The sequence below is a fragment of the Leopardus geoffroyi genome, chromosome E3 (genome assembly GCF_018350155.1).
Source record: "Leopardus geoffroyi isolate Oge1 chromosome E3, O.geoffroyi_Oge1_pat1.0, whole genome shotgun sequence".
NCBI classification, from domain to species: Eukaryota; Metazoa; Chordata; class Mammalia; order Carnivora; family Felidae; genus Leopardus; species Leopardus geoffroyi.
In genome coordinates, this window is record NC_059340.1 from 24,644,783 (window position 1) to 24,672,764 (window position 27,982).

The 27,982-nt window shown below is 38.9% G+C and overlaps 1 protein-coding gene and 1 long non-coding RNA gene across 2 annotated transcripts in view; one reads left to right on the plus strand and one right to left on the minus strand.

Annotated features, from left to right (window-relative positions):
* Positions 1–27,982, minus strand: part of LOC123589293 (cytochrome b-c1 complex subunit 2, mitochondrial) — a 30,724-nt gene that overhangs the window by 1,521 nt on the left and 1,221 nt on the right. Inside the window, exons 2-13 of the mRNA XM_045461205.1 lie at positions 26,051–26,134; positions 25,804–25,953; positions 25,360–25,424; positions 23,793–23,849; positions 23,441–23,565; positions 21,517–21,614; positions 18,904–18,961; positions 16,289–16,384; positions 15,762–15,961; positions 6,424–6,504; positions 3,971–4,047; positions 80–233 (exon numbers count right to left, since the gene is read on the minus strand). Coding sequence (XP_045317161.1) covers positions 80–233; positions 3,971–4,047; positions 6,424–6,504; positions 15,762–15,961; positions 16,289–16,384; positions 18,904–18,961; positions 21,517–21,614; positions 23,441–23,565; positions 23,793–23,849; positions 25,360–25,424; positions 25,804–25,953; positions 26,051–26,134 — 1,245 coding nt within the window. The remainder of the gene's footprint in view (positions 1–79; positions 234–3,970; positions 4,048–6,423; positions 6,505–15,761; positions 15,962–16,288; positions 16,385–18,903; positions 18,962–21,516; positions 21,615–23,440; positions 23,566–23,792; positions 23,850–25,359; positions 25,425–25,803; positions 25,954–26,050; positions 26,135–27,982) is intronic.
* On the plus strand, positions 207–2,034 carry LOC123589298. The gene is made up of 2 exons (XR_006708248.1): positions 207–317; positions 1,728–2,034. It is a non-coding gene; the product is annotated as an uncharacterized LOC123589298 (long non-coding RNA).

Genomic DNA, 27,982 nt, shown 5'->3' on the forward strand with positions numbered 1-27,982 from the left:
AGGGAACTTATGCATTCCTTCTGAAATTGGGTCGAGGTCAAATTGTTTGATGTTATATCATAAGTTTTCATTTGCTTACATTTACAACATCTGTGTCTGCTACGGAGTCAATCTGCTGAAGGACTGTGGCTGGTGGTGTGTATGAACCAGCAACCAGAGCCTGGGACCCGACTTCATCCAGGAACTCCTCAGAAGACTCCACTGACATTAGGTAGCCAGCTTTCAGCTTGTTCCTGTCCAGTAAAAAATACGTAACTAAGCAGAAGCCAGTCTTATAAGAGGGAGACAATTTTAAACTCAAACTCAAACATGTTTTGGTAAGTACACAAATTAACAGCTTTGAAATCTTACAGTGCTAAACAGCTGCATTCTATTTCTTTAGTTCATCAATTATGTTATTATTTACATTACTATTTAGAAAGCTGTCAATATAAGATTATACTGAAAACCTAACAGACTGCCTTTTGATTTGAGACTAGAGCTTGTATCTCATTAAGACTATTTTATCTCTTAAAGTAGACTCCATGCCCAATGTAGGGCTGAAACTCATGACCCTGAGATCTGGAGTCGCAGGCTCCACCGAGTGAGCCAGCCAGGCACCCCTCATTAAGACTACTTTATTAAGACTACTTTATTTTGAGAGAGAAAGGAGTGCAAGTGGGGGAGGAGCAGAGAGAGAGGGAGACAGAATCCCAAGCAGACTCCGCATGGTCAGTGCAGAGCTCAATGCAGGGTTCAAACTCACCAACCACGAGATCATGACTTGCTGAAGTCAGACACTTAACTGACTGAGCCACCCGGGGGGCCCCAAGACTAATTTTAATGTGAAGTTTTGATTAGTGAAGTAACTCTTGGCTCCTAATACTTTTCTGGTGATGATTTTAGGCACTTCTATTAAGGGAGAATATCTATGTGGGGTCTTAAGACACTGTTCACTTAGCAGAATACTGTGTGCTGATTCTCTATCTTCCCCCCGCCCCCCAGGACCATTTCTACACTGAGATTTGTCTCAGTGAGGGTAGGGCATAATTGAGAAGGCAGGTGGGAAAGGTCATTATAGGTCCTACAGTCCTTGCAGCTTAAATATGGGCACAAAGTGTCAATACAAAATAAAACAAAATCCAATTCATAATTCTCTCAAAGAAACTGGTGTTCAATTAAGACACTTAATTTAACTCTCAAACTATCCTCCTTTGGCACTCAGTACACGACTACCATTTAAACATAATTACAATTTAATGCAGCAGTTTTACCACAATGTCAGCTTAATTAAAGATTTTAACAGGGGTGCCTGGATGGCTCAGTTGGTTAAATAAGTGTCCAACATTCAGCTCAGGTCATGATCTCACGGTTCATGGGTTCGAGCTCCACGTCGGGCTCTGTGCTGACAGCTCAGAGCCTGGAGCCTGCTTCAGAGTCTGTGTCTCCCTCTCTCTCTCCCCGACTCACACTCTGTCTCTCAAAAATAAACATTAAAAAAAAAAAAAAAAATTAACAAACTGATGGTTACTGAAGGGGAAGTGGGCAGGGGGATGGGTGAAACAGTTGATGGGGATTAAGGAGGGCACCTGTTGAATCACTAAATTATACTCCTGAAACTAACATTATACTGCATGTTAACTGGAGTTTAAATAAAAACTTAAAAAAAAATTAGTTACAATAAACTTTACCAAGAGATTATCAGTTTGTCCCTTCAGCAATGCCTTACTTTCTCTCTTTCACTACAGAAAGACTAAGAATCTTACAAGAAAAATATCAACTCTATCAAAATGGCAGAAAACAAACACATTGACATTAAAAACTGAAATTCCCTTTTCTACATGTTGCTGTACCTTATAAAAACTGTGGGGCACTTAAGGAAATACATTTTCTGAAATAAATTAGATTTGAAAACAATTTTTCTTCTGTAAATCCAGTGTTTCAGTTTATTCTCATCATGTTTTGTTTCTAGTACAATCATGTAGAATTGCATCCTATCAATCAATCCCTGGTTCCATGTTTGTAATATTTAATAAACTGTACTTATTCAAGAGATGCAATTTTTTAGTGTTCTCAGTGTAACAGAAATACTACTACTAATGGGAACAGAAATGACCGAGAAGTTGTTCCCTCCTGGGTTGTAATTTGCCCTGTCATACTTCCTTGGTGGGTCACATTAAATGACCATGAAGACAGTTTGAGTTTTACGAGTCCCATTTTGAACTGTCCTAAATGGGTGGAATCAAATAAATGTTTTAAACTGCTGTATGAAAACACAAGGTAATTTGTTCGAGACTCTCCCTGAAGATATTGAGGGGTGTTGCTGGCACTTTCAATGGGAATTTAAAAATCACCAAATAGGAGACAGGTATTTCCATCTTTTAATCAGATCCTTCTTTATCCGTGGGGCATTACCTTCCAAGACCCCCAGTGGATGCCTAAAACCACAGTACCAAACCCTACATATCCTATGCTTTTCTTATACTTACACACGTATATTTTTTTAGAAGGTGTTTTTTTAAAGTTTGTTTATTTTGAGAGAGTGCAAGTAGAGGAGGGGCAGAGAGAGAAGACAATCCCAAGTAGACTCTGTGCTATTAGTGTGGAGCCTGATGTGAGGCTCGAACTCATGAACTGTGAGATCATGACCTGAGCCAAAACCAAGAGTCATACACTTAACCAAATGAGCCACTCAGGTGCCCCTTAATTTATAAATCAGGCACACTGAGGGATTAACAGTAACTACTAATAAAAGAGAACAATTATAACAATATGCTATAATAAAAGTTATGTGAATATGGTCTGTCCCTCTCATTTAAAAATATTTTATTGTCCTGTACTCTCCTTTCTTCTTGTGATGATGTGAGATGACAAAATGCCTGTGTGATGGGATGAAGTGAGGTGAGTGCCGTAGGTGTTGTGACATAATGTTCAACTACTTGTGATTTTCTGACAATAAATCAGGAGGGGGATTATCTGGTTCTAGATGGTGGCTGACTGCAGGTAACTGGAAAGCTAAACCACGGATAAGGGGGCACTATTGTATTTTCTGCTCTATCAAATCAGTAAAGAGGTTAAAAAAAAAAAAAAAATTGCCAATGGTTATGGTAGAATAGGCACTCTCATATACTGATAGTGTGATTATAAACGGGTATGACCTCTTTACATTGTGACTTTGAAATATACAAATAAAAATACTTAAACACACATGTACTTTAACACAGACTTCGGTTATAGTATTTTTAGCTCTCGACCCAGTTGGGAATCCATACCAAGAAAGTAATATGAAATAAAAATGTTTCAAACCCAAAGATATCTTTTATAGTTTATAATTTCCAACTGTAGGAAATGTCCAACAAGTATATTTTGATGCCCCAGTTAATACTGTTTGTAACACATTTTTAGTAATCTGAATGGAAACATTATAATGTTAAGAAAAGGAGGGGGGGGGGCCTGGGTGGCTCAGTGGGTTAAGCGTCCGACTTCGGCTCAGTCAATCTCGCAGTTTGTGAGCTAGAGCCCTGCGTCGGGCTCTGTGCTGACAGCTCAGAGCCTGAAGCCTGCTTCGGATTCTGTGTCTCCTCCTCTCTCTACCTCTGCCATGCTCATGCTCTATCTCTCTCTGTCTCTCAATAATAAATAAACATTAAAAAAAATTAAAAAAAAAAAAAGGAGGAATCACTGGTAAAGAATTGAGAGATTGTTTTCAACGTTTTTGTTTCTTATTTTAAAATTTCTACAATAAACATGCTATTATATAAGTATATATACAATAATAACAATTATGTTTAAAAATGTATAAAAATGGGCAAGAAAATAAGCAAAACATTAATAATTACATCTTTGGGTGGTAGATGTGGGTTGTTTCCCTTTCCTTTTAAATACTTTACCTTTCATTTCTTTTGTGCATGTCACAATATTGTTATAACTCAAAAAAATACAACTTTCAAATAATTGAAACACAAAACACACATTTAATATTGAAACTTACTTGGCAGCTAGGACATCTGTATTGGAAAGGTTTCCTTGAGCAATCATTTTTACTTGGTTATAGGCAGCCTTGATAACCTAGGACAGACAAGAAAAAGCTGGGCAGTCAAATGTTCCTCTACTGAGGCGGAAACACAAGATGAAACGTTAGTTCCAGGGAACTAGCACAGGGTCTATTTGGAATTCTTGTCACCATGTGATCCTCATTCTTCTAGTGTTCCATAAAGCAGCTGTTTGTACAATTTATAGTATAGCCAAGTAGCCAAGCTTCTTAAAAAAGTGGCAGAGTGCACAGGATGCCAGTGTGGTTCAGGAAAAGCAAACACAGAGATTTATAATTGCCTGTAGAGAATAAACACCTTTCAAATTTCCCTAGACTCTTATTAAAGTGTCATGCAATTAATACTGCTATTCCTTACTATTCACTAAGAAGAAAGTAGTAATCCATGTACAGCTGATCTGTAAAGCCTGTCCATGCCTGGGATGCTGGAGTCAAGAAGGAATCAAGTTCCAGTGCATGTTCCAGTGAGTGCATGTTCGGCAAATATTTGTTGGGGAAGTTCATAAACCTGGCCCATGATTTTCTCCATCCTGACCTTGGCACCATTCTGGGTTACTGACCTATCCCTAATCACCTACACTAGGACCTTCATTTCCCCTGTGTTTTAGCTATCCATTTCTACAGCCACACCCAGCATTTGGACATGACCTAAATTTGCTCTGTGAAATCCCCAGTTACAAGTCCCATGGCCTAAGCCTTTAATCACACGATCCCTTTCTATGAGGTCCTTTTGCTTCACTTCTCTGTCACAGTTACTCTTGCCAGTGTGCCCCACTCTCTTGCCATCTGCCCAGACTTCTAACCTGCCTCCTTTGCAGGCTCCCAATCTTGGATCACCCCTACTACCTGCCTCCTCCATTTCTCCATTAGGAATACTACTGAAGAAAGATTATGAAGTGACTGTAATATGCAACATATGTGTAATAAGGGAAATGCGTGACTACAGTATGAATTTGTGGTCTCCTATCTCAAGGAGCCATCTACACGACCACTGAGGCCCATTCCATGCATCTAGCCATTCATTTGTCCCAAATCTCATTCTTTAAACTCTCCTCCCTTATTCTTTTTAATTTTTTTTTTTTAATGTATGTTTATTTTTGAGAGCGAGCGAGCAGAAAAGGGGCCAGAGGATCCAAAGTGGGCTCTGTGTGGGGTGTTTGGGTGGCTCAGTCAGTTAAGCGGCCAACTTCAGCTCAGGTCATGATCTCATGGTTCATGGGTTTCAGCCCTGCATGAGGCTCTGTCCTGACAGCTCAGAGCCTGGAGCCTGCTTCAGATTCTGTGTCTCTCTCTCTCTCCCCCTCTCCTGCCTGTGTGTGCGCTCTCGCGCTCTCAAAAATAAACAAACATTAAAAAAAAAATTTTTTTTTTTTAAAAAACAAAGTGGGCTGTGTGCTGAGAGACGTGGGGCTCGAACTCATGAGCCATGAGATCATGACCTTAGCCAAAGTTGGACGCTTAAGTGACTGAGTGCCCAGGCGCCCTCTCCGTTCTTGTAAGACATGATGTCGCCTCCTACCTCATCAGGAATGAACTTCTGCATCTTCTTGATATCCTCTTCTCCCAACATCAGTCTTTGTGTCCAAGGCTAAAATGTCTACTTGTACTCTACATCCCATGTGCTCCTGCTTTTTCAGATCCGATCCATTTATAATTTCCTATCTCCTATATATGCTCCAATCTTTCTTGGCTTTCAGTGTGTAAACTCTTCCAAAACTACAACCTACTTCCCTGCAAGTCTGAGCTCCACTTGCCTATGCCTCTCATTTATTCTCATTTATTCTTTAACACTATAAATTTTAGCTCACTTCCAACACTCTGGTGAAAACCGATAATATTGCCAAATGATGTCCTAGTTTGCTATAACTACTAGAGCTCCCTGTGGTAACTAAATGGATGTTAACCCACAGCGGATCAAAATTATATTAATCATTCTCTCTTTTCTGGCCTCCAAAAATACCAGGTTCTCTTCTTTTTCTTCCTGTTTTCTTGGCCATTTTCCTTAGTTACTTGGTAGCACTTCCCTGAACTTGAGCTTCAGCTTTCTTTCCCTACAGTCTTTTACACACAACCCTCACTTCAATACAATCTCTATACTGAGGACTCCCAAATGTACATCTTGGCCTTGACCTCACCTGAGTTCTCAATACAGACGTCCAAGAGACAACTCAATGTCATTTGTCCAAACAGAGCCAACAAAGAGGCACTTCTTCCCTCTTTCCTGCTAGCACGAGTATACATTTTTAAGTTCCTTCCACTGCAGACACACTTCAATGGTACTACACTATATGGAGCTCTGATAAGTCATGGCATTCACTCACTCACTATTTTTACTAAAAACATGTTAATGGAGGAGAAAAAAACTTGTGAGAGTTGGTGAGTCTGCAACTTACATCTCCAGCTGCAGCAGCCTGTGAAATGGTATAAATCCCAAAGAGTCCAGAATCCGAGTAACTGGCATTAAAAGCGGAAACCTGAAATATAATGAAATTTTACTGTATTCCTTTTACCAGATAATCAGGGCAAAATTTCCCAAATAGACAAAAACTTGGACCTTCACAGTATAAGCAAAATATATTAATATTTCATGTAACCAGTTCTGTTAATGACTGCAGTGTTTTGTATACAGGTTACTTCTTTCAAAACTATAATGGTTTTAACTTTTTTCACTTAAATCTAAAACGGATTATTCCTTTACTTTTGCTGGGTACTTTCTAACCTTCTTTTGATGATTAAAGGTTAAACATTCATGTGTGAACATTATTATTACAGATGCGGTATGGCTGAGGGGTACAGACTGTGGGCTCTGGCATTAGACAAACTTGCTTTCTTCCTTCTGCTATTGTGACTTCTTTTTCATCAATTCACTTACACTTCTCCTACAGACTAAAGTCAAAGGACTGGGGGAAAATGTTTGCTTAGTGGATGTTATTTAGCTGTCCAAGGTAGCCAAAAGTTGAGCCTCTAGATAACAGGGGTATTGCTATCTGCACTCTGAGCAGAGGGGTAAGCTCCTTAAGGTGAACAAGAGTGCTTAGTATAGTGTTTCCCAGTGTTTATGCAGACAAATTACGTAAGGATCACCTGAGCTGTTATTAAAAATACAGACTTTGAGGATAGAGGAAGACGGTGGCATAGGACGACACTGGGCTCACCTCGTCCTGCCGATTGCTTAGATTCCACCCACATCTGCCTAAATAACCCAGAAAACCGCAGGAAGACTAACAGAAGGGACTCTCCGGAGCTAAGTGTAGACAAGTGGCTCACAGAAGAGGGTAGGAAGGGTGGAGAGGTGGTGTGTGCTACACAGACTAGTGGGAGGGAGCTGGGGCGGTGGAGGGGCAGCCCATTGGGCAAGGCAGAGCCCCTGAAGTCTGGCTTGCAAAAGCAGAGGGGCCGGACTCCGTGAGTTCTGACAGCCAACGAGACTTAACATTTGGAACGTTAAAAGTCAATACCTCTGCTCTCAGAGAACGGGAATGGCGAGAAGACACTGGGAGGGAGAGTTGTTGAGCCCCGGAAGGACAGAGCTTGGTGGGGGAACAAAGGCTCTGGCAAGCACCATTTCCCTGTCCCATCCCCCAGCCCAAATTCCAAAGGGAACCAGTTCCCGTCACCAAACTTGCTTGCACCGCGCAAATGCCCAACGCTGTGCTTCTGTGTATCCATCCCTCTGATGGGCCTGCCTCCCTCCTGGTGCTGCAGGGCCCCTCCTGCAGGGGGCCACAGACGCCAGAGCTAAGCCTGCCCCTCCCGCCCCTGTACACCTTGCGGATCCACCCTAATACATCCTTGGTCAGATCCCATCAAAGCAGCACCAGAAGCCTGGCAGTGTGCAAGCAGCCCAGACAGGGACCACACCACTCCACAGAGAGGCCTGCCCATAGAAGAGGGGAAGATAAGGTACACGCTGATCTGACTGTGGCCCCAGTGGTGGAATGGGGGCAGACATCTGGTCTGACTATGGCCCCACCACCAACACAAGTTACTCTGGACAGCACAGGGGAAGTGCCCTGCAGTTTGGAGCCACTGCAGGGACTACCCAAAATGACAAAACAGAAGAATTCTCCTCAAAAGAAACTCCAGGAAGTAGTGACAGCTAATGAATTGATCAAAAACAATTTAAGCAATATAACGGAACAAGAATTTAGAATAATGGTCATAAAATTAATCGCTGCGCTTGAAAAAAAAGCATACAGGACAGCAGAGAATCTATTGCTACAGAGACCAAGGGACTAAAAAACAGTTATGAGGAACTAAAAAATGCTATATATGAGGTGCAAAATAAAACAGAGGCGGCCATAGCACGGACTGAGGAGGCAAAGGAGAGAATAGGTGAATTAGAAGATAAAATTATGGAAAAAGAGGAAGCTGAGAAAAAGAGATAAAAAATCCAGGACTGTGAGGGGAGAATTAGAGAACTAAGTGATGCAATTAAACAGAACAATTATCTGTATCATAGGAATTCCAGAAGAAGAAAAGAGAAAGGGGCTGAAGGTGTACTTGAACAAATCATAGCTGAGAACTTCCCTGATCTGGGGAAGGAAACAGACATTGAAATCCAAGAGGCACAGAGAACTCCCTTCAGACGTAACTTGAATTGATCTTCCGCATGACATATCATAGTGAAACTGGCAAAATACAAGGATAAATAGAGAATTCTGAAAGCAGCTAGGGATACAAAAGCCCTAACTTACAAAGGCAGACACGAAAGGGTAGTATCAGACCTATCTACTGAAACTCGGCAGGTCAGAAAGGAATGGCAGGAAATCTTCAATGTGATGAATAGAAAAAATTATGCAGCCAAGAATCCTTTATCCAGCAAGTCTGTCATTCAGAATAGAAGGAGAGATAAAGGTTTTCCCAAACAAACAAAAACTGAAGGAATTCATCACCACTAAACCAGCCCTACAAGAGATCCTAAGGGGGATTCTGTGAGTGAAATGTTGCAAGGACCACAAAGTACCAGAGACCTCACTACAAGCATGAAACCTACAGACATCACAATGACTCTAAACCCATATCTTTCAATAATAACACTGAATGTAAATGTACTAAATGTGCCAACCAAAAGACATAGGGTATCAGAATGGATAAAAAAACAAGACCAATCTATTTGCTGTCTACAAGAGACTCATTTTAGACTTGAGGACACCTTCAGATTGAAAGTGAGGAGATGGAGAACTATCTGTCATGCTACTGGAAGTCAAAAGAAAGCTGGAGTAGACATACTTATATCAAACAAACTAGATTTTAAATTTAAGGCTGTAACAAGAGATGAAGAATGGCATTATATAATAATTACTGGGTCTTTCCATCAGGAAGAGCTAACAATTAGAAATGTCTATGCACCGAATACGGGAGCCCCCAAATATATAAAACAATTAATCACAAACATAAGCAACCTTATTGATAAGAATGTGGTAATTGCAGGAAACTTTAATACCCCACTTACAACAATGGACAGATCATCTAGACACAGGATCAATAAAGAAACAAGGGCCCTAAATGATACACTGGATCAGATGAACTTGACAGATATATTTAGAACTCTGCATCCCAAAGCAACAGAATATACTTTCTTCTTGAGTGCACATGGAACACTCTCCAAGATAGATCACATACTGGGTCATAAAACAGCCCTTAATGCACACTTTCAGACCACAATGCTATGAAACTTGAAGTCAACCACAGGAAAAAGTCTGGAAAACTTCCAAAAGCATGGAGATTAAAGAACACCCTACTAAAGAATCAACGGGTCAACCAGGCAATTAGAGAAGACATTAAAAAATATATGGAAACAAATGAAAATGAAAATACAACAATCCAAACGCTTTGGGATGCAGCGAAGGCAGTCCTGAGAGGAAAATACATTGCAATCCAGGCCTATCTCAAGAAACAAGAAAAATCCCAAATACAAAATCTAACAGCACACCTAAAGGAAATAGAAGCAGAACAGCAAAGATACCCCAAACCCAGCACAAGAAGAGAAATAATAAAGATCAGAGCAGAAATAGATAATACAGAATCTAAAAAAAACTGTAGAGCAGATCAATGAAACCAAGAGTTGGTTTTTTGAAAAAATAAACACAATTGATAAACCTCTAGCCAGGCTTCTCAAAAAGAAAAGGGAGATGACCCAAATAGATAAAATCATGAATGAAAAAGGAATTATTACAACCAATCCCTCAGAAATACAAGCAATTATCAGGGAATACTAGGAAAAATTATATGCCAACAAACTGGACAACCTGGAAGAAATGGACAAATTCCTAAGCACCCACACACTTCCAAAACTCAAACAGGAAGAAATAGAAAACTTGAACAGATCCACACCAGTGAAGAAATTGAATCAGTTATCAAAAATCTCCCAACAAATGAGTCCAGGACCAGATGGCTTCCCTGGGGAATTCTACCAGACATTTAAATTTTTTTTTTTTTTTTCAACGTTTATTTATTTTTGGGACAGAGAGAGACAGAGCATGAACGGGGGAGGGGCAGAGAGAGAGGGAGACACAGAATCGGAAACAGGCTCCAGGCTCTGAGCCATCAGCCCAGAGCCTGACGCGGGGCTCGAACTCACGGACCGTGAGATCGTGACCTGGCTGAAGTCGGACGCTTAACCGACTGCGCCACCCAGGCGCCCCTCTACCAGACATTTAAAGCAGAGATAATACCTATCCTTCTCAAGCTGTTCCAAAAAATAGAAAGGGAAGGAAAACTTCCAGACTCATTCTATGAAGCCAGCAGTACTTTGATTCCCAAACCAGACAGAGACCCAGCAAAAAAAGAGAACTATAGGCCAATATCCCTAATGAATATGGATACAAAGATTCTCAATAAGCTACTAGCAAATCGAATTCAACAGCACATAAAAAGAATTATTCACCATGATCAAGTGGGATTCATTCCTGGGATGCAGGGCTGGTTCAACATTGGCAAATCAATGTGATACATCACATTAATAAAAGAAAAGAACCATATGATCCTGTCAATCGATGCAGAAAAAGCATTTGACAAAATTCAGCATCTGTTCTTAATAAAACCCCTTGAGAAAGTTGGGATAGAAGGAACATACTTAAAGATCATAAAAACCATTTATGAAAAGCCCACAGCTAATATCTTCCTCAATGGGGAAAAACTGAGAGCTTTCCCCCTGAGATGAGGAACAAGACAGGGATGTCCACTCTCACCATGGTGTTTAACATAGTGTTGGAAGTTCTAGCATCAGCAATCAGATGACAAAAGGAAATCAAAAGCATCAAAATTGGCAAAGATGAAGAAGTCAAGCTTTCTTTCACTTTTTGCAGATGACATGATATTATACATGGAAAACCCGATAGACTCCACCAAAAGTCTGCTAGAACTGACACTTGAATTCAGCAAAGTCGCAGGGTACAAAATTAATGTAGAGAAATCAGTTGCATTCTTGTACACTAATAATGGAGCAACAGAAAGACAAATAAAGAAACTGATCCCATTCACAATTGCACCAAGAAGCATAAAATACCTAGGAATAAACCTAACCAAAGATGTAAAAGATCTGTATGCTGAAAAATATAGAAAGCTTATGAAGGAAACTGAAGAAGATACAAAGAAATGGAAAAACATTCCGTGCTCATGGATTGGAAGAATAAATATTGTTAAAATGTCAATACTACCCAAAGCAATCTACATATTCAATGCAATCCCAATAAAAAATGTACCAGCATTCTTCTCGAAGCTAGAACAAGCAATCCTAAAATTTGTATGGAACCACAAAAGACCCCGAATAGCCAAAGTAATATTGAAGAAGAAGACCAAAGCTGGAGGCATCACAATCCCAGACTTTAGCCTCCACTATAAAGCTGTAATCATCAAATCAGCACGGTATTGGCACAAAAACAGACACATAGACCAATGGAATAGACTCCAGAATTGGACCCACAAAAGTATGGCCAACTCATCTTTGACAAAGCAGGAAAGAATTTCCAATGGAAAAAAGACAGTCTCTTTAACAAATGGTGCTGGGAGAATTGGGACAGCCACATGCAGAAGAATGAAACCAGACCACTTTCTTACACCATTCACAAAAATAAACTCAAAATGGATGAAGGACCTGAATATGAAACAGGAAACCATCAAAACCCTAGAGGAGAAAGCAGGAAAAAACCTCTCTGATCTCAGCCGCAGCAATTTCTTACTTGACACATCTCCAAAGGCAAGGGATTAAAAGGAAAAATGAACTATTGGGACCTCATGAAGATAAAAGCTTCTGCACAGCAAAGGAAACAATCAACAAAACTAAAAGGCAACCAACAGAATGGGAAAAGATATTTGCAAATGACATACTGGACAAAGGGCTAGTATCCAAAATCTATAAAGAACTCACCAAACTCTACACCCGAAAAACAAATAATCCAGTGAAGAAATGGGCAGAAAACATGAATAGACACTTCTCTAAAGAAGACCTCCAGATGGCCAACAGGCACATGAAAAGATGCTCAACGTCGCTCCTCATCAGGGAAATACAAATCAAAACAACACTGAGATATCACCTCATGCAGTCAGAGTGGCTAAAATGAACAAATCAGGGGACTATAGTTGCTGGTGAGGATGTGGAGAAACAGGAACCCTCTTGCACTGTTGGTGGGAATGCAAACTAGTGCAGCCGCTCTGGAAAATAGTGTGGAGGTTCCTAAAAATAGATCTACCCTATGACCCAGCAATAGCACTGCTAGGAATTTACCCAAGGGATACAGGAGTGCTGATGCATAGGGGCGCTTGTACCCCAATGTTCATGGCAGCACTTTCAACAATAGCCAAATTATGGAAAGAGCCTAAATGTCCATCAACTGATGAATGGATAAAGAAGTTGTGGCTTATAAATACAATGGAATACTACTTGGCAATGAGAAAGAATGAAATATGGCCTTTTGTAGCAATGTGGATGGAATTGGACAGTGTTATGCTAAGTGAAATAAGTCATACAGAGAAAGACAGATACCATATGGTTTCACTCTTATGTGGATCCTGAGAAACTTAACAGAAGACCATAGGGGAGGGGAAGGGGAAAAAAAAAGTTAGGGAGGGAGCCAAACCATAAGAGACTCTTAAAAACTGAGAATAAACTGAGGGTTGATGGGGGGCAGGAGGGAGGGGAAAGTGGGTGATGGGCATTGAGGAGGGCATCTGTTGGGATGAGCACTGGGTGTTATATGGAAGCCAATTTGACAATAAATTTCATATTAAAAAAAAAAAAAAAAAAGACTTTCAGGTTTCTACAACAGATTCACTCACCCAGATCCCTGTAGATGCAATCTGGAAAGCCACATTTTAAAAATAATTCCAGATGACTCTTATGTATGTTAAAATTTGAGAACCACTGACTTGGCCAATATAAAACATAAGAAGAGATGATTTTTTTTTTTTAATTTAAAGTTTATTTTTGAGAGAGAGAGAGCATGGGTGCAAGTGGGGGAAAGGCAGACAGAGAGGTGGGCAGAGAAATTCCCAAGCAGGCTTCACACAAATGGCACAGGCTCAAACATTGGGTTCAAACCCACAAACTGTGAGATCATGACCTGAGCCAAAATCAAGAGTCGGACACCAAAGTACTAAGTCACCCAGGCACCACAAGAAGAAATGCTCTTTAATTACCTGAAGTTTAATTACAATTTTGAGACTTTCTTATTCATACCCCAAATTTCTGGCCAAATGCTGAAGTAGGAATTTCTGTTAAATTATGTCACTGGATTAGAATTAAACTCCAGCCACCCAAAAGCATCATTAACATTCAATGGTGAAGAGTAAGTATGAAGAAAAAAACCCAGAATAGACCATGAATGAGGAGAGATGACATGTAAAAGAAATTTAAAAAGTAGCAGCTATAATTTAATTTAGAACTAATTTAAGATAATGGTTTTCGGGGCGCCTGGGTGACGCAGTCGGTTAAGCGTCCGACTTCAGCCAGGTCACGATCTCGCGGTCCGTGAGTTCGAGCCCCGCGTCAGGCTCTGGGCTGATGGCTCAGAGCCTGGAGCCTGTTTCCGATTCTGTGTCTCCCTCTCTCTCTGCCCCTCCCCTGTTCATGCTCTGTCTCTCTCTGTCCCAAAAATAAATAAACGTTGAAAAAAAAAAATTAAAAAAAAAAAAAAAAGAAAGATAATGGTTTTCAAACTGTGCTCCAGGGAACACCAAAGGCTTTGTACAGAAGATTCCAAGGCTTTCAATGTCAAGTGGGCATTCAAAAATTTTTTTAAAAGTGAAAATTTTTGTGTTGGGCATTGCAGTTGGGGAACTATATGGGATTAAAAAAAAAAAAAGGTTTAAAAACTATCACTTAAGAGAGAAAAACGCTCTGAAGGCCTGATATACAAGGAAATCATTTTAGATTTCTTTCTGAGTCAACAGGACTGCATATTATAAACTTTGTTCAAATCAAAAGCGTGGTTTATGGCCCACCACACACGCACTTTATATGTGCTTTGTGAATGAGTAGCCTAAAGGAAAACCATGTTGTCCAGGAGATAACAATTCAGTGCTCAGACTCCTGCGTTTCTTTACAGTAAAATTGTGATTCCTGCCTGCATGAGAATCTATAATCTTTAGAGCTTTCACAGGACGTAAAAAGTATATAACCCTGTAAAAACTGTTCATTCTCTGGAGCACTTTCTTCCCTGTGAAGAGCATGTTTCCTGGGCAGCTGTCCTAACTTGGAGCTCCAATAAAACTCTTTCCTACTTTTGGACTCTAAAAGGTTGGTTCATTTTGTGTTGACACCACTGATTTTAATTCCACTCTTAAGTGTCATATGGCCAAAGATTATCTACTTGTGCCATATACTGTTGTAAAATCATGACCAATATTTAGTCCTAAAATTCAATACATTTACTGCCTCTTAAAGGCTTTTGTTGAAGGTCATGTGGGGTATTGCACTGGGCAAACAAGGGGTGCTCATTACATAACAGTTTGTTGGCTGACATTTTACATTCTCTTGATTTGAAGTATCATTAATTTGAAAGCTTTAGCACTTTCCTCACTGTTATAAAAGGTGTGTTTGAGAGGAACATGGCTTTTCGTTAAAATTAAATGTCATAATTTTTCTATTTTAACTTAATCTCAATCTGGAGCGGTGGGTCCATAAACTGTTTCTTAGTGTATATGTCGTACCTTTGGTTGGAAAGTGCAGTGAAATTCACAAAGTAGCCATAAGAACACAAGGGGACAGAAGAAAATCTAGAAAAAAGACTAATTAGAATCTAGGAAAATGTTTAATATCTAGAACTTCAAAGAACTGGGGCACTGGGGTGGCTCAGTCGGTTAAGCATCAGACTTCATTCAGCTCGGGTCATGAACTCATGGTCTGGGAGTTTGAGTCCCCCATCAGGATCTGTGCTGACTGCTCAGAGCCTGCAGCCTGCTTCGGATTCTGTGTCTCCCTCTGTCTCTGCCCCTCCCCTGTGCGCTCGCACTCTCTCTCGAGATCTCTCTCTCAAAAAATAAACATTAAAAAAAAATAAAGGGAACTGAAGTGTGAATCTCTCACTTTTTAAGCATTTACTTCTTTCTACACTAGAATATAATTGAAAAGACAGTAAGTTTTTAGTTGGATCCTCTAAGGAACTAAACTCAAGCCTGGCTATCTCTTCAACTTTACAAAGATTTTATTTGAAGAGCAGATTAACAGGACTACATCATACACACTGACCCTTTAAAAACAAAAGGAGAGATACTGACTGTTCAGACTCACATCAAATGGCTGGTGAACTCCCTTGGCAACGGCCTGGTATAGAGAGCTGGTAGCATTGCTGCCCCTCTTGACGTGTGGTCCAGCACCAAGGACATACTGGAGAACACTAAATGCATTTGCTTCTGCACTTCCTGTTGTAGCACTTTCTGCTACAAGGGCAGCATGGACGAGGCTGTCTCCGTTCTGCTCTCGGATTTCACCTGGTGCCATGTAAGGAGAGAGTGACGAAGAAAGGGGCTTGTTTCCCACAGGTTTTATTCTGTATTCTCTACAACACAGTATTAACTCACTGAAATTAAACTTTCCTGTGGCCTGGTGCTCTTAGCATGTCATTCTGCTCTCCCCACAGCGCGCACGCACACATACACAACACGTTTAATACACAACACCCAACCAATCCATTCCCTTCCTTCCACACGGAGTCTGTTTGGTGGTAAGTAATCAGGCCTATCCCATACCAATATGCTATTCTGATGTGGAACATCCTTCTGATAAATTAGTCCTAACAGAACAAAATGCTTACTTACCTCCACGATATCTGGCCTTTGTACTAGGTAAACCAAGCCCACCCCTCATGTTGAGAAACTGTTCAGCAACTTGCTTTAGAACAGGATGACTCACACCTATTTCAACAGAAACAAAACCAAGATAGAACCATCATTTCTAAAACACAATTGTAAAATACCTCTTTTAAATACATGATTGTACAATTCAAGTTTTTATAGAAAAAAACAGTAAAAAAACAAGAGTACGCTCCCAAAATGCTACCCTCCCTGAGATGCCACTTATACTTTACTATACACTCATCTAGAACTTTTTACTACACATATATGAATATTATCATTTTCCTTTTTTTTTAAATGGTGTTACTCTATTCATATTATTTCTAACTTGTCTTTTGTAATTTAGATCTAAGTGAGTGGTTTACAGCAAACATTTAATGGTTATAAAGAATTCCATTTTATGGATGTACCACCATTTATTTAATCAATCCCTTTTTGATGGACTGTTTCCAAACAATATTGCAGGGGTGCCTGTGTGGCTCAGTCGGTTGGGCGTCCAACTTCAGCTCAGGTCATGATCTCCTGGCTTGTGAGTTCGAGCCCCGTGTTGGGCTCTGTGCTGACAGCTCAGAGCCTGGAGCCTGCTTCTGATTCTGTCTCCCTCTCTCTCTGCTCCTCCCCTGTTCACTTTCTCCCTCTCTCAAAAATGAATAAACATTAAAAAAAAACTTTTTAAAAACAATATTGCATTGTGCATCAAAGAACACTTTCAAGAGAGTGAAAAGAACCCACAGAATGGGGAAGAATGTTTGCAAATCACATATCTGATAAGGATTTAGTATCCAGAATATACAAAGACTCTTACAACTCAACGATAAAAAAACCAAACAGCCCAACTAAAAAATGGGCAGAGGACCTGAATATGTATTTCCCCAAAGAAGATATACAAATGGCCCAAAAGCACAAAAACAGATGTTCAATGTGCTCAGTCATTAGGGAGATGCAAACCAAAACCACAATGAGACACCACTTCACACGCACAAGGATGGTCATAATCAAAAAGACAGATAATAAGTGTTGGTGAGAAAGTGTAGTTATTGGAACCCTTGTGCACTTGTTGGTGGAAACACTAAAATGGTTCAACTGCCACAGAAAACAGTCTGGCAGTTCCTCAGACGGTTAAACACTTATCATATGTCTTGGCAATTTTACTTCTAATAATATACCCCAAAGAATTAAAAACAGGCATATAACAAAAACTTATACATGAATATTTATATTTACAATAGCCAAAAGGTGAAAACAACTCAAATGTCCAAGTGATGAATGGATGAACAAAAAGTGATAATAGAATATTTTTTAGCTAGAAGAGGGAATGGAACATTGGTACATTACAATAGGGATGGACTTTGAGAACACTGTTAACTGAAAAAAAGCCAGCTACAAAAGGCTACATATTATGAGATTTTATTCATATGAAATGTCCAGACAAGTCAATTCTACAGAGACAGGAAGTAGATTAGCAGTTGTCAAAGGCGAGGAGGTAGAACAGGGGAGTGACTGCTAATAAATATAGCCTCTCTTGGGGATAATGACAATGTTCTGAAATTATGCAGTGTTAATAGTCATAGTACTCTCTGAATATAATAAACCCCATGGAATCATACGCTTTAAAAAGGTGGATTTTATGGTATGTGAATGATACCTCTATTAAAGTGTTATTTATAAAACAAATGAACAAAAAACCCAATATTGCAAATAATATCCTTGTGCAACTGTTTTGTAAACTTGACCAACCGTTTTTGTATGATAAATGCTTAAAAATAAAATTGTTGGGTCTAAAGCTGTCAACATTTAGAATTTTAATATATTTAAAGAGACCTCCAAAACTGGACCAGTTTATGCTTCCACCAACAATTTTCAAGAGTGCCTATTTCTCCATACCTTGGTTAATACTGTGTGGTGTCAATCTTTTAATTTTTGCCAATGTCACGGGTTAGAAGCTTTTAACTACTAGTGAGGCTATTTTTTTTTTTTTACAATAATTGGCCATATACACACATATACAAACATTTTCCCCATGACTTGTTTGTTCATGCCCTTTGCCTATTTTCAATTATATTATACATCTTTAAAAACAAAAACAAAAATACTTTTAAAGCTCTTTGCTCAGACATTTGTCCTTTGTCAAAGATTTTTCAAATACTGTAATTTTTTTTACATAAATGTTGAATTCTGCTTTCTAAAACAAAACAACCTGAGAATTAAAATCCCATCACATAGTGCCTGAGGACTGTAAACATAAACGGAGGACTGAGTTATCAAATTTCATTCAATCATGTGCTCACATAATTAGTTACTGTTGTTTTAAAAAAAAATTTTGTTTTAATATTTATATATTTTTGAGAAAGAGAGACAGAGTGCGAGTGGGGGAGAAATAGAAAGAGAGACACAGAATCTGAAGCAGGCTCCAGGGTCCGAGCTATGAGCACAAAGCCCAATGCGGGGCTGGAACTCACGAACCACGAGATCATGACCTGAGCTGAAGTCAGACGCTCAACCGACTGAGCCACCCAGGCGCCCCAATTAGTTACTGTTCTTAAGGAAACAAACTGACCTGCAAGCAATTCCCAACTTACCAAGTCCGATCAAAGCCATTCTCGCACTTGTAAAATGGTTCTGCACATAGTTATGTAACTGAGGAAGTTAAAAACATTTATGAGGTTATATAGGTAGAAATACAAAACACTAACAATTAAAACTGCAGCGCAAGAGAAAATAAAAACTCAGGCTTAAAGGCTGCTGTAGTGAACGAGACTACCTAGTGCTGAATTATACAGATTTAATTTTTTTTTAATACGGATTTAATTTTTAAAACTATTGCTGAAATTCAGAACTAGAACTTAACGTGATGATGGTTACAGAACTATGAACATAATGAAAACCACCAAACTGTGCACTTTAAGTAGGCGAACTATACAGTACATGAATTATATCTCAATAAATCTGTACTGAAAAAAAGGAATTAAAAAAGGCCTGAAAAAATCAGAGCACACACTGGCTTGAACTTGAAAAAAAATGAGACTAAGTTTATGATTTTTATTATAAGATGATTTTAGCAGATGTGCATCAGATTTCTTTTGTCTCTTTATAGACAGTAATAAGGTACCACTAACATTCTACCGTAGGGCTAACAGTTATATCACCATATCCCTCCTGCATCCTTCACACCCATCTTTGAAGGGTTCCTTGTCAGGAGATTACAGTCTATATCAGGGTTTCCAACCTGGATAACAAAATTAGCTGGAGCTTAAAAAACAAAAACAAACACTGTCACTGTCTCTGACCCCCACCCCATTCCTAGGCCCACTCTACAAACTGATATACTAGATTCAATGTGGAATCAGAATCTTGATTTAAAACCAACCAACCATCTGCCCATCCAATGAATCCCCAGGTGATCTGAGATCAGTGAGATTTGCGAATCACTGGTTTATATTATTTAGACCTAACATACAAAAGTAGGGCTAAAACATACTCTCAACAGGCCCACTATTGCTCCCAAGGGACTGAAAATTGGCTCCTGGGGGCAAGAAAAACATTTTACTCCTTTCATATATAGAATACAAATATATATATGTATACATATATAAACACAGAGTGTATCTATGATATTAAAAATTCTGGGTATAAGAAATTGGCTAAAAAAAGTTCCCTGGGAATGGGTCATAATGTTAAGAATCACTAGGCTAAGGTAATGAGACTGAATCAAGTTACCACAATTTATGCCCTAAAGCCAATGGTGCTTAAATCTCTGGAATCACCCTGGAAAGTCATATATATATATTTTTTCTACTGAATGCTGCCATTGCTCAAGGTAGTCTACCACCAATTTCTTTAGAATTTCCTTTAAGGACACAATTAAAAATGCTAATAATTTTGAGATAACCATGGTTAACATCTTGCCCAGGAGACAGACACACACACACACACACACACTTTATTTTCTAAAATTGGGACCCTATGGTATATCCTATTTGTAAATTGTCTTTTCTTCAATTGATAATATGCTATGGAATTTTTCCATATATTTTTGGATGACTGAATAAGTCCATTCTACAGATAACTAAGTGAGTTATTCAGTCCCAGAAAGTTGGGTATTTAACTTGTGTCTTATTTTTCACAATTATAAGCAATGTTACAGTCGACATTCTTGTAATAAATGTTTTGCTCTATATATTCTTTTAGTTATCTTAATAATATATTTTCACATGGGTGAAATTGATTTCTGAAAAATTTCAAAACTCACTGACGGCCAGTCTTATGAAAAATGCTTAGCATTTAAGTTGGATCATATCAGTTATAATTTTTTTTTTAAAGTGCCATATGAATGGTAGGCATTAAACTGTTGACTGATAAGTGGATGGTTTTCTAACCAGGAAATAAAAGAGTAAAGGGATAGAATATACAATTCAGTTTGCTCTAGTGGCTAACCAGAAATGAAAGAATAAAACCTTAATTTCCAAGTTATATATACTTTGTGAGTATTAATAGTTCCCAATTCTTCTCTTTCTTTTGCAAATTTTTCTCTTAATATCTTTTGATAAAAAAAATTTGGGGGGGATGGAAGGAGTAGGAAATTAAGATTATATATGCACATCTACACTTGCAGGTTTGATACTCAAGGTTTCAGTTTCACATTTTAGAAGTGAAGTTTTAGGTTATACATACGGCTGTGACATGTGGCAAGTCTGTACTGCCAGCAAAGTGAGGCCAGTGTGCTGGAGGATTTGAATGAGCTAGTAAGCAGGCTAACGAGGGATGGGAAGTGATACGGGTTGATTCCTATCTGCCTATTCAGAGGAGTTAAAGAAGACTTTAGGTCACAAGATTACTAAATTTAACATTTAAATACTGCTTTAAAAAGACACATATACACAGAGAAAGGTCTAGAGGAAAATATATCTAGGCAGTAACATTCAGTGACTTTAGGTATGTGAAATGTTTTCTTTTTTACTTGTTCTGGATTTTTCTGAAATTCATATATTCCTTTTGTGATTCAAAACTTTAAGTTAAAAGCTGTAAAAATTGTTCAGATAGAATTTTAGTTAAAAAGCCAAGCTGATGGAAAAAAAAAAAAAAAAAAGCCAGGAGGTGAATTTTTTAAATTTGAAGATGAAAAGAAAAATTAACAAACCTGAAATGGCAGTGAAAAGAAGCACACTGTAAAAGGTAATGTGTTTTATCAGTACCTCATCTGGTGTCACTTTTCCAATCCTATAATCAGGGCAATACAGGGAATTAGCCAAGGCATTTCGGTAAGCTGCAGCATGCAAATTTTCAATGACACCTGTAAAATAAGTAAAGAAGCACTTGTGGAAATACAATTCAAGTAAAGTCAACATTTTCAGAACCTGGAAAGCAATGAGACTACAATTTTGGTCACCTTATGGCATTCAAGTGTTAAGATTAAGGCTTGAATTTTAAAATTCTGCCAGTTGAATGTGCTGAGAAAAGCAAGAAATTATGTGAAAGCAGCTTCTACATCACGGGGTCCACCTGATCACTTCTCTCATCTACCTGGTATCGTCTGGAAACTATAATGGTCTGGGTTTCAGCAAGTCTGAACTGAGTTATAGCTCTGCTACCAACATGCCATGGATCTTGGATAAGTCATTTACCTGAATTTTACTCCGAGGCTCTCTAAGTAATGAGGAGTTGTCAGGTTAAAAAGAGGTATGAAAGTGCCAGTGTTAAGTCATCTTACTAGCTCTTGGAGGTCAAACTGCACTCCTCACTGGTGACTGGCACTGTTCTTGCCTTCCTGCTTCAGTCAGTGTCTTTGAGGTATGTCCCTTTCATTTGCTCATTATTTGGGCAATTTCTCTATGCCAGGCACTGTGTTAGGTGCTGGAAATACAGACATGAATAAGACACAATGCCTGCCCTCAAAATGTTGAGAGGAAAAACTGTGAAAGCATGATGAAGCTGATGTCAGCAGGATGTGAAAAAAGCAGCAGGGGCACAAGGGAAGGGCAGTGGGAATCAGGAAGGAGCACCAGAAGTAAAATCCAGGATGAGTCTTACATAAGGAGTAGGTGTTTTCCCAGGAGAATGATTAGGGAGTGGCATTTCAGGCAGAGAAAACAGACAAAAGCATCCAGTAGGATAACAGATTCAAAGGGGAAATGCAGTCGGGAGGGGAAGAGGATAGAACAAAAAGCGATGGAGGTAGGCAGGGGTCAGATGGTGAAAGTTATCACACGTGCTAAGTTGAAGAGTTTGAACTTTATGCAACAGAGACTGAGAAGCCTTTAAAGGGTTTTCATGAAGGATCGCTTGATGACAATGTGGGAGATGGACGAAGATGCAGACCTGGGGGCAGACACCAGCCAGGAGACAGCAGTAACTGTTCAGATAGAAAGGATGAAGGCTGGAACCTCACTGCTAACAGCAGGGAAGAAATAGAAAATTGTAGAAAAGATGACTTACAGGCCATCTATTTCTTTGGTGGAGGTCCAGAGTAATGAAGACCATACTCCTTTGTAAAACAGTATCACTAACATAATATTAGCTAACATAAACCAAGCTCTCATACGTTCCAGACACTGACAGGCCTGCGTTCTGAGTGAAGCACATCCCATGCTGAGCCCCTGCAGCTGGTCACCTGCTTAGACCCGAGTGGTCCACCCGCACGCTTCTGCTCCTGCCGAGGCTGTGTGACTTCCAAGAGTTGGTGCTGCTTGTTTACGTATTTGTTTTGCTAGTCACACTTGTCAACAGTTATCATATAAACACAAAATACGAACACCAAAAAAGTTAAAAAAAAAAAAAAAAAGTTGCTTCCTTTGGAAACATCTAGTAAAGGTGACTTGGCTAAACAATAATAGCAGCACCAATTACGAACTGTTGCTCGGTTTGGTGTAAGCAAACTACTGAAAAAACACTGGATTCTAAATACTAAAACAGGGATTCTATAATTAATTTACCTCCATCAAAGATGAAAAATAATCAACAACATAAATGTTTAGAAACAAAAGAACACAGTTAAGAAACTAGACAAATTTTGGAAAAGTTATTTATAAACTCAAGCGGAAGAAAATTTCAACAGCAATTTTTTTCCTCAAAAACCCAGTATCTTCGAAGCAACTGAATGTGATCTGAAAATATACTTACGAGCCTGTGGATTCTGAAAAGCCACAGCTTTGTCAATCCTTAGCTGAGACTGAAGGTCAGCTACTTCCCAACGACGAAATTCTGGGGCTGTGGTGACATTGAGCAGGAACTCCATTAGAATATCACTATAGAAGACATCAAGGTAAGAGTTTCAGGTCAAAAATTTAAAACCAAAGTCCATTCTACATAAATGTAATGCTCTCTATATTAAGTTTTAGGCCTTGTGGTAAGCATAGCGTTCTATAGTTTGTGACCAAAATCAGAGGTCATAACGCCACATTAAAAAGGACAAGAACTGAGCAGCTTAGGATTTCTTTAAAAGCAGATGGCCTCAGCACATGCAGATACTTACACATCATCTCGCAGACATTCCACAGTGTAGGCCATGTTTTCCCTGGTTGAAGTCACACTGAATCAGAAATAAATTACAATGAATTATCTAAATCAGAAAAATAAGGCTTCCTTATATCTTTGTTAAATCAACAAATTCCTTTGGAAAACTTATTCTGAAGTGTAAATGCACACATATTCGTCAACTAAAGCTTGAAATGTTTTAAAAAGTCTTTAAAGGAAGGAAATCTTGACATGTTACACATGGATGCACCTTGAAGACATTAAACTACGTGAAATCAGAAATCAGAAAGAATATCATGATTCTGCTTTCAGGAGGAACCTAGAGAACTCTAAACCATACAACATAGAATGGTCACTGTAAGGGGTGGCCAAAGACAGAAGGAGAGTTAGTGTTTAATAGCTAGAGCGTTTCAGTTGGGGAACAAAAAAAACATCCTGGAGATGTATAGTAGTGATGGTTTCCTAAAGCCACTTCATGCCAAAGACCTGTACACTTAAAGCAGTAAATTTTATGTATATTTTACCCTAACTAAAAAAAAAAATGGCAACTAAAGTTGAAGATCTCTTTGTACCCTTCTCTGGCTAACTCTTTCACTCCCTCTTTCCCACTCTAGAGACAAACACAATGGTAAGCACTATGTATTGTTTTTAAAATGATACCTTAAAAATATCTGTTGTTTCTCCACAAAACACTTAACTAGAACAATCTAGTTCATTCCTTAACTGCTTTATACTAGTCCCATCATATCACTAGACTATACTTTATTTATCCATTTCCCTGAAGATGGCATTTAGATTGTTTCCAGTCTTTGTGCATGTGGATTAAAAACTTAGACTGTAAGATATGTTCATTTTCAGTATTACTAGATTTTTGTTGATTCTTTCCTAAGTACTTGTATCAGTTTATTCCACTAACTGTAGAAGAGATTCTCCCTCTTAACACTGCCAACACCTTTTATAAATCTGACAGGTAACGGCATGACACTGTCGATTGTAAGTAAAGATCAGTGTTTCTGGCTTCCTACTCTGGGAATAGACTGTTCCTATCCTTTGTCCGTCCATTTCCTATTTTGCTTGTCCTCTCCTAATTTGTAGTTCTTTATTTTTCCAAATAATCATTTCCGTGTTTATGTTGCAAATATTTACTGCCAGTTACTTGAATTTTTACTTTAAGTCATAAAGATGTTTTACATTTTGATGTTGTCAAATTGATTAGCCTTCTTCTTGTGTCTTCACAAATCCTTAATCACCTTGATAAGATAGAAAAGTTCTCTTACAGTTGAGTATTTTCTGGTGTTCTCATCGTTTCTTATTATTTAAAAAAAAAAATTTTTTTTTAACGTTTATTTATTTTTGAGACAGAGAGAGACAGAGCATGAACAGGGGAGGGGCAGAGAGAGAGGGAGACACAGAATCGGAAACAGGCTCCAGGCTCTGAGCTGTCAGCACAAAGCCTGACGCAGGGCTCAAACTCATGGACCGTGAGATCATGACCTGAGCCGAAGTCGGGACGCTTAACTGACCACGCCACCAGGCGCCCCTCTTATTACTTATTTTTAACATACCTTAATTTACCACCAACTGCTTCAATTCCACGGGTTATCTTGAAAGATGAAGCTCCTTTTGTAGTCTGGAAAAAGAAACAACAACCGTATTTAGTAATTTTTTACTGCCAAACATCACACTGTATCACAATCTAATGTCTGGTTGTCATTAGACTCAAAAAGAACTTTACCTAAATAGCAGATCCTTTTAATTTGCCAAAAGTACACTATAGTGTTTCTTTTCTTTTTTGTTTGTTTTACTTATGTATTTTTTAAGTAGGCTTTACACCTAGCACAGAGCCCAACGTGGGGCTTGAACTCACAACTGAGATGAAGACCTGAGCTGAGATCAAGGGTTGGATGCTTAATCAACTGAGCCACCCAGGTGCTACCACTATACTTCTTTTCTGTAAGACCATGATACTATAGCATTTCTGAACAAAGTGAGGCAGTAAAGACGCTTACCAAACTGGATGCAAGACGAAGCAAATGAGAGGTTCCTAAGTTGTTGGAGTCCTCATATCTACTGCCTGCTTTAATGAACAAACCAATTCTTGATGCAGGAGCATAGTTTTCCAGAGAAGCAATCACTAAGCCATTTGGTAACTTGGTAAACTGTATTTAAAATAAAGTAAGATGTGATCAATGTTTTCATATTACCAAAGACAGTAAGGCATGTATGGGTTTCAGTGAGCAACTCAGTGGGACTAACCTCAAGGTCCTGAGGAAGTGGAGGCACTCCTGCAGGGGCAGCTGTGGTCTTCACTTTGGGAGCAACTTTCAGGGAATAAAACCTCTAAACACAAAAAAGACAGGTTACCCAGATTTCTTTCAAGAACAATGTCTTATATTCTGGTGTGCCCAAGGAACAGGTGTCCAGTGATAAAATAACTTCATGGGAGGATTTGGCTGATTAACTTCGTATTACTGTCTCTTAAATCTCTATTTGTGTAGAGCCTGAAGGAATACCTAATCCTACGTGCTCATTTTTTTTTAATAATTTTTTCACATTTATTTATTTTTGAGAATGACAGAGCATAAGCAGGGGAGGGGCAGAGATAGAGGGACACACAGAATCCAAAGCAGGCTCCAGGCTCTGCACTGTCAGCACAGAGCCTGATGCGGGGCTCGAACCCACTAGCTGTGAGATCATGACCGGAGCCGAAGTAGGATGCTTAACTGAATGAGCTACCCAGGCACCCCAATGCTCATTTTTTAAAATGTAAAGAACTACTGTATTTTCTTTTCCCTTTTAGCCATCTTTTTTCTTATAACCATCCTATTACAGCTTCAGGTGGTTCTTCCTGGCTCTAATGCTTTGGAATTTTTTTGAAAAGGTGTGGGACTGCCACATCCATACCCTTTTATTGATGTCAGCATTACTGTTTTCCTTATCTGCTCAGAGAATCTCATTTTAGCCTACTTCCCAAGGGAAGTGACTTCATCCCCATGATCATTTTAGTAACCTTTAAAAAAGAGAGTATACCAAGGAAAATTCCTCCAAGCCCCCGATATTTTCCACAGTATCTTTACTGTCTTGCGTGCTACAGTAGGACCACACAACCAAGGGTTTTATTTCTTCGCCTAATATAAATTTTGATCATCCTGCAATTAACAATAGCTTCAGCTACAGCAGATTGTCAGTTTATTATATGCAGCCACTGGAAAGGTAAAAGGGTCCTCTTAAATGCTGGATAATGGATCCAAAATGCATAACTTTATTGTTTGTTTTTTTTTGTCAAATGATATACACTGCTATAATATTCATCCTTAGGTTCCTGAGGTTATCAGCAGAGATGTTATCCCAAAACCAAATGCACATACTGCTGGAGTTTCCTGAGGACTCCCATCAGAGGCTGCAATGCCCCTCCTCTATGATGTCCTGAAGGGCTGTTATATATTCAACATCAGTGCTGTACTAAGTTGGTTCCTAGTTTTCACTTGTTATTAGTACTTTTTAATTATAAATTACAATGAGCTTTGTTTTACTATCAATTTCGTTTGCTGGGTGTGGTATGTTTAATTCTACTTGTGATTTTGGTTTTCGATTTTCATAGCTGTTCAAGTATGAATAATCTATAGTTCCACTGTTAAGGGAGATTTAGGTGCTTTTCCCTCAAGAAACAGCTTTGTTGATTATGTACCATCCTTAATTGGTCCCATTCAAATCAGTTGCAAAGAATTATCCTCGTAATTGTCATGCAATTACTAGATTACATTAATAACCAAATATGTATAAACTTATTCTTCTGTAAAGTAAGTGATATAATTGGGAACATTAATTGTTTTCAAGTTTACTGCAATTTGTTTACATTAGTCCTCTCCAGTTCTGTTACCTTTCAGTACTTTCATCTACTGGAAAGTGGGGATGGATGGAATGGAGATTTTGGGGTGTTTTGCTAGTTTAACTAGGCTGCTCTCAGAGTTGTTAATTACTGGTTTGTCTAGGTGTGCCAGGAAGGGTAATTTAGGCGATATTGTAGTCTAAATGGCAGCCCTTTTATATATCCACAGTATATCTATTTAAACATTAGCACAGGGAAACTCCATTCCCTGTTCTTCACCACTCTCTAGCAGGTTACTAGGTTATTTAGTAACCCAGATTCTACCGGCATCTTGGTCTAATTTTTTGTTGTGGGGGAAT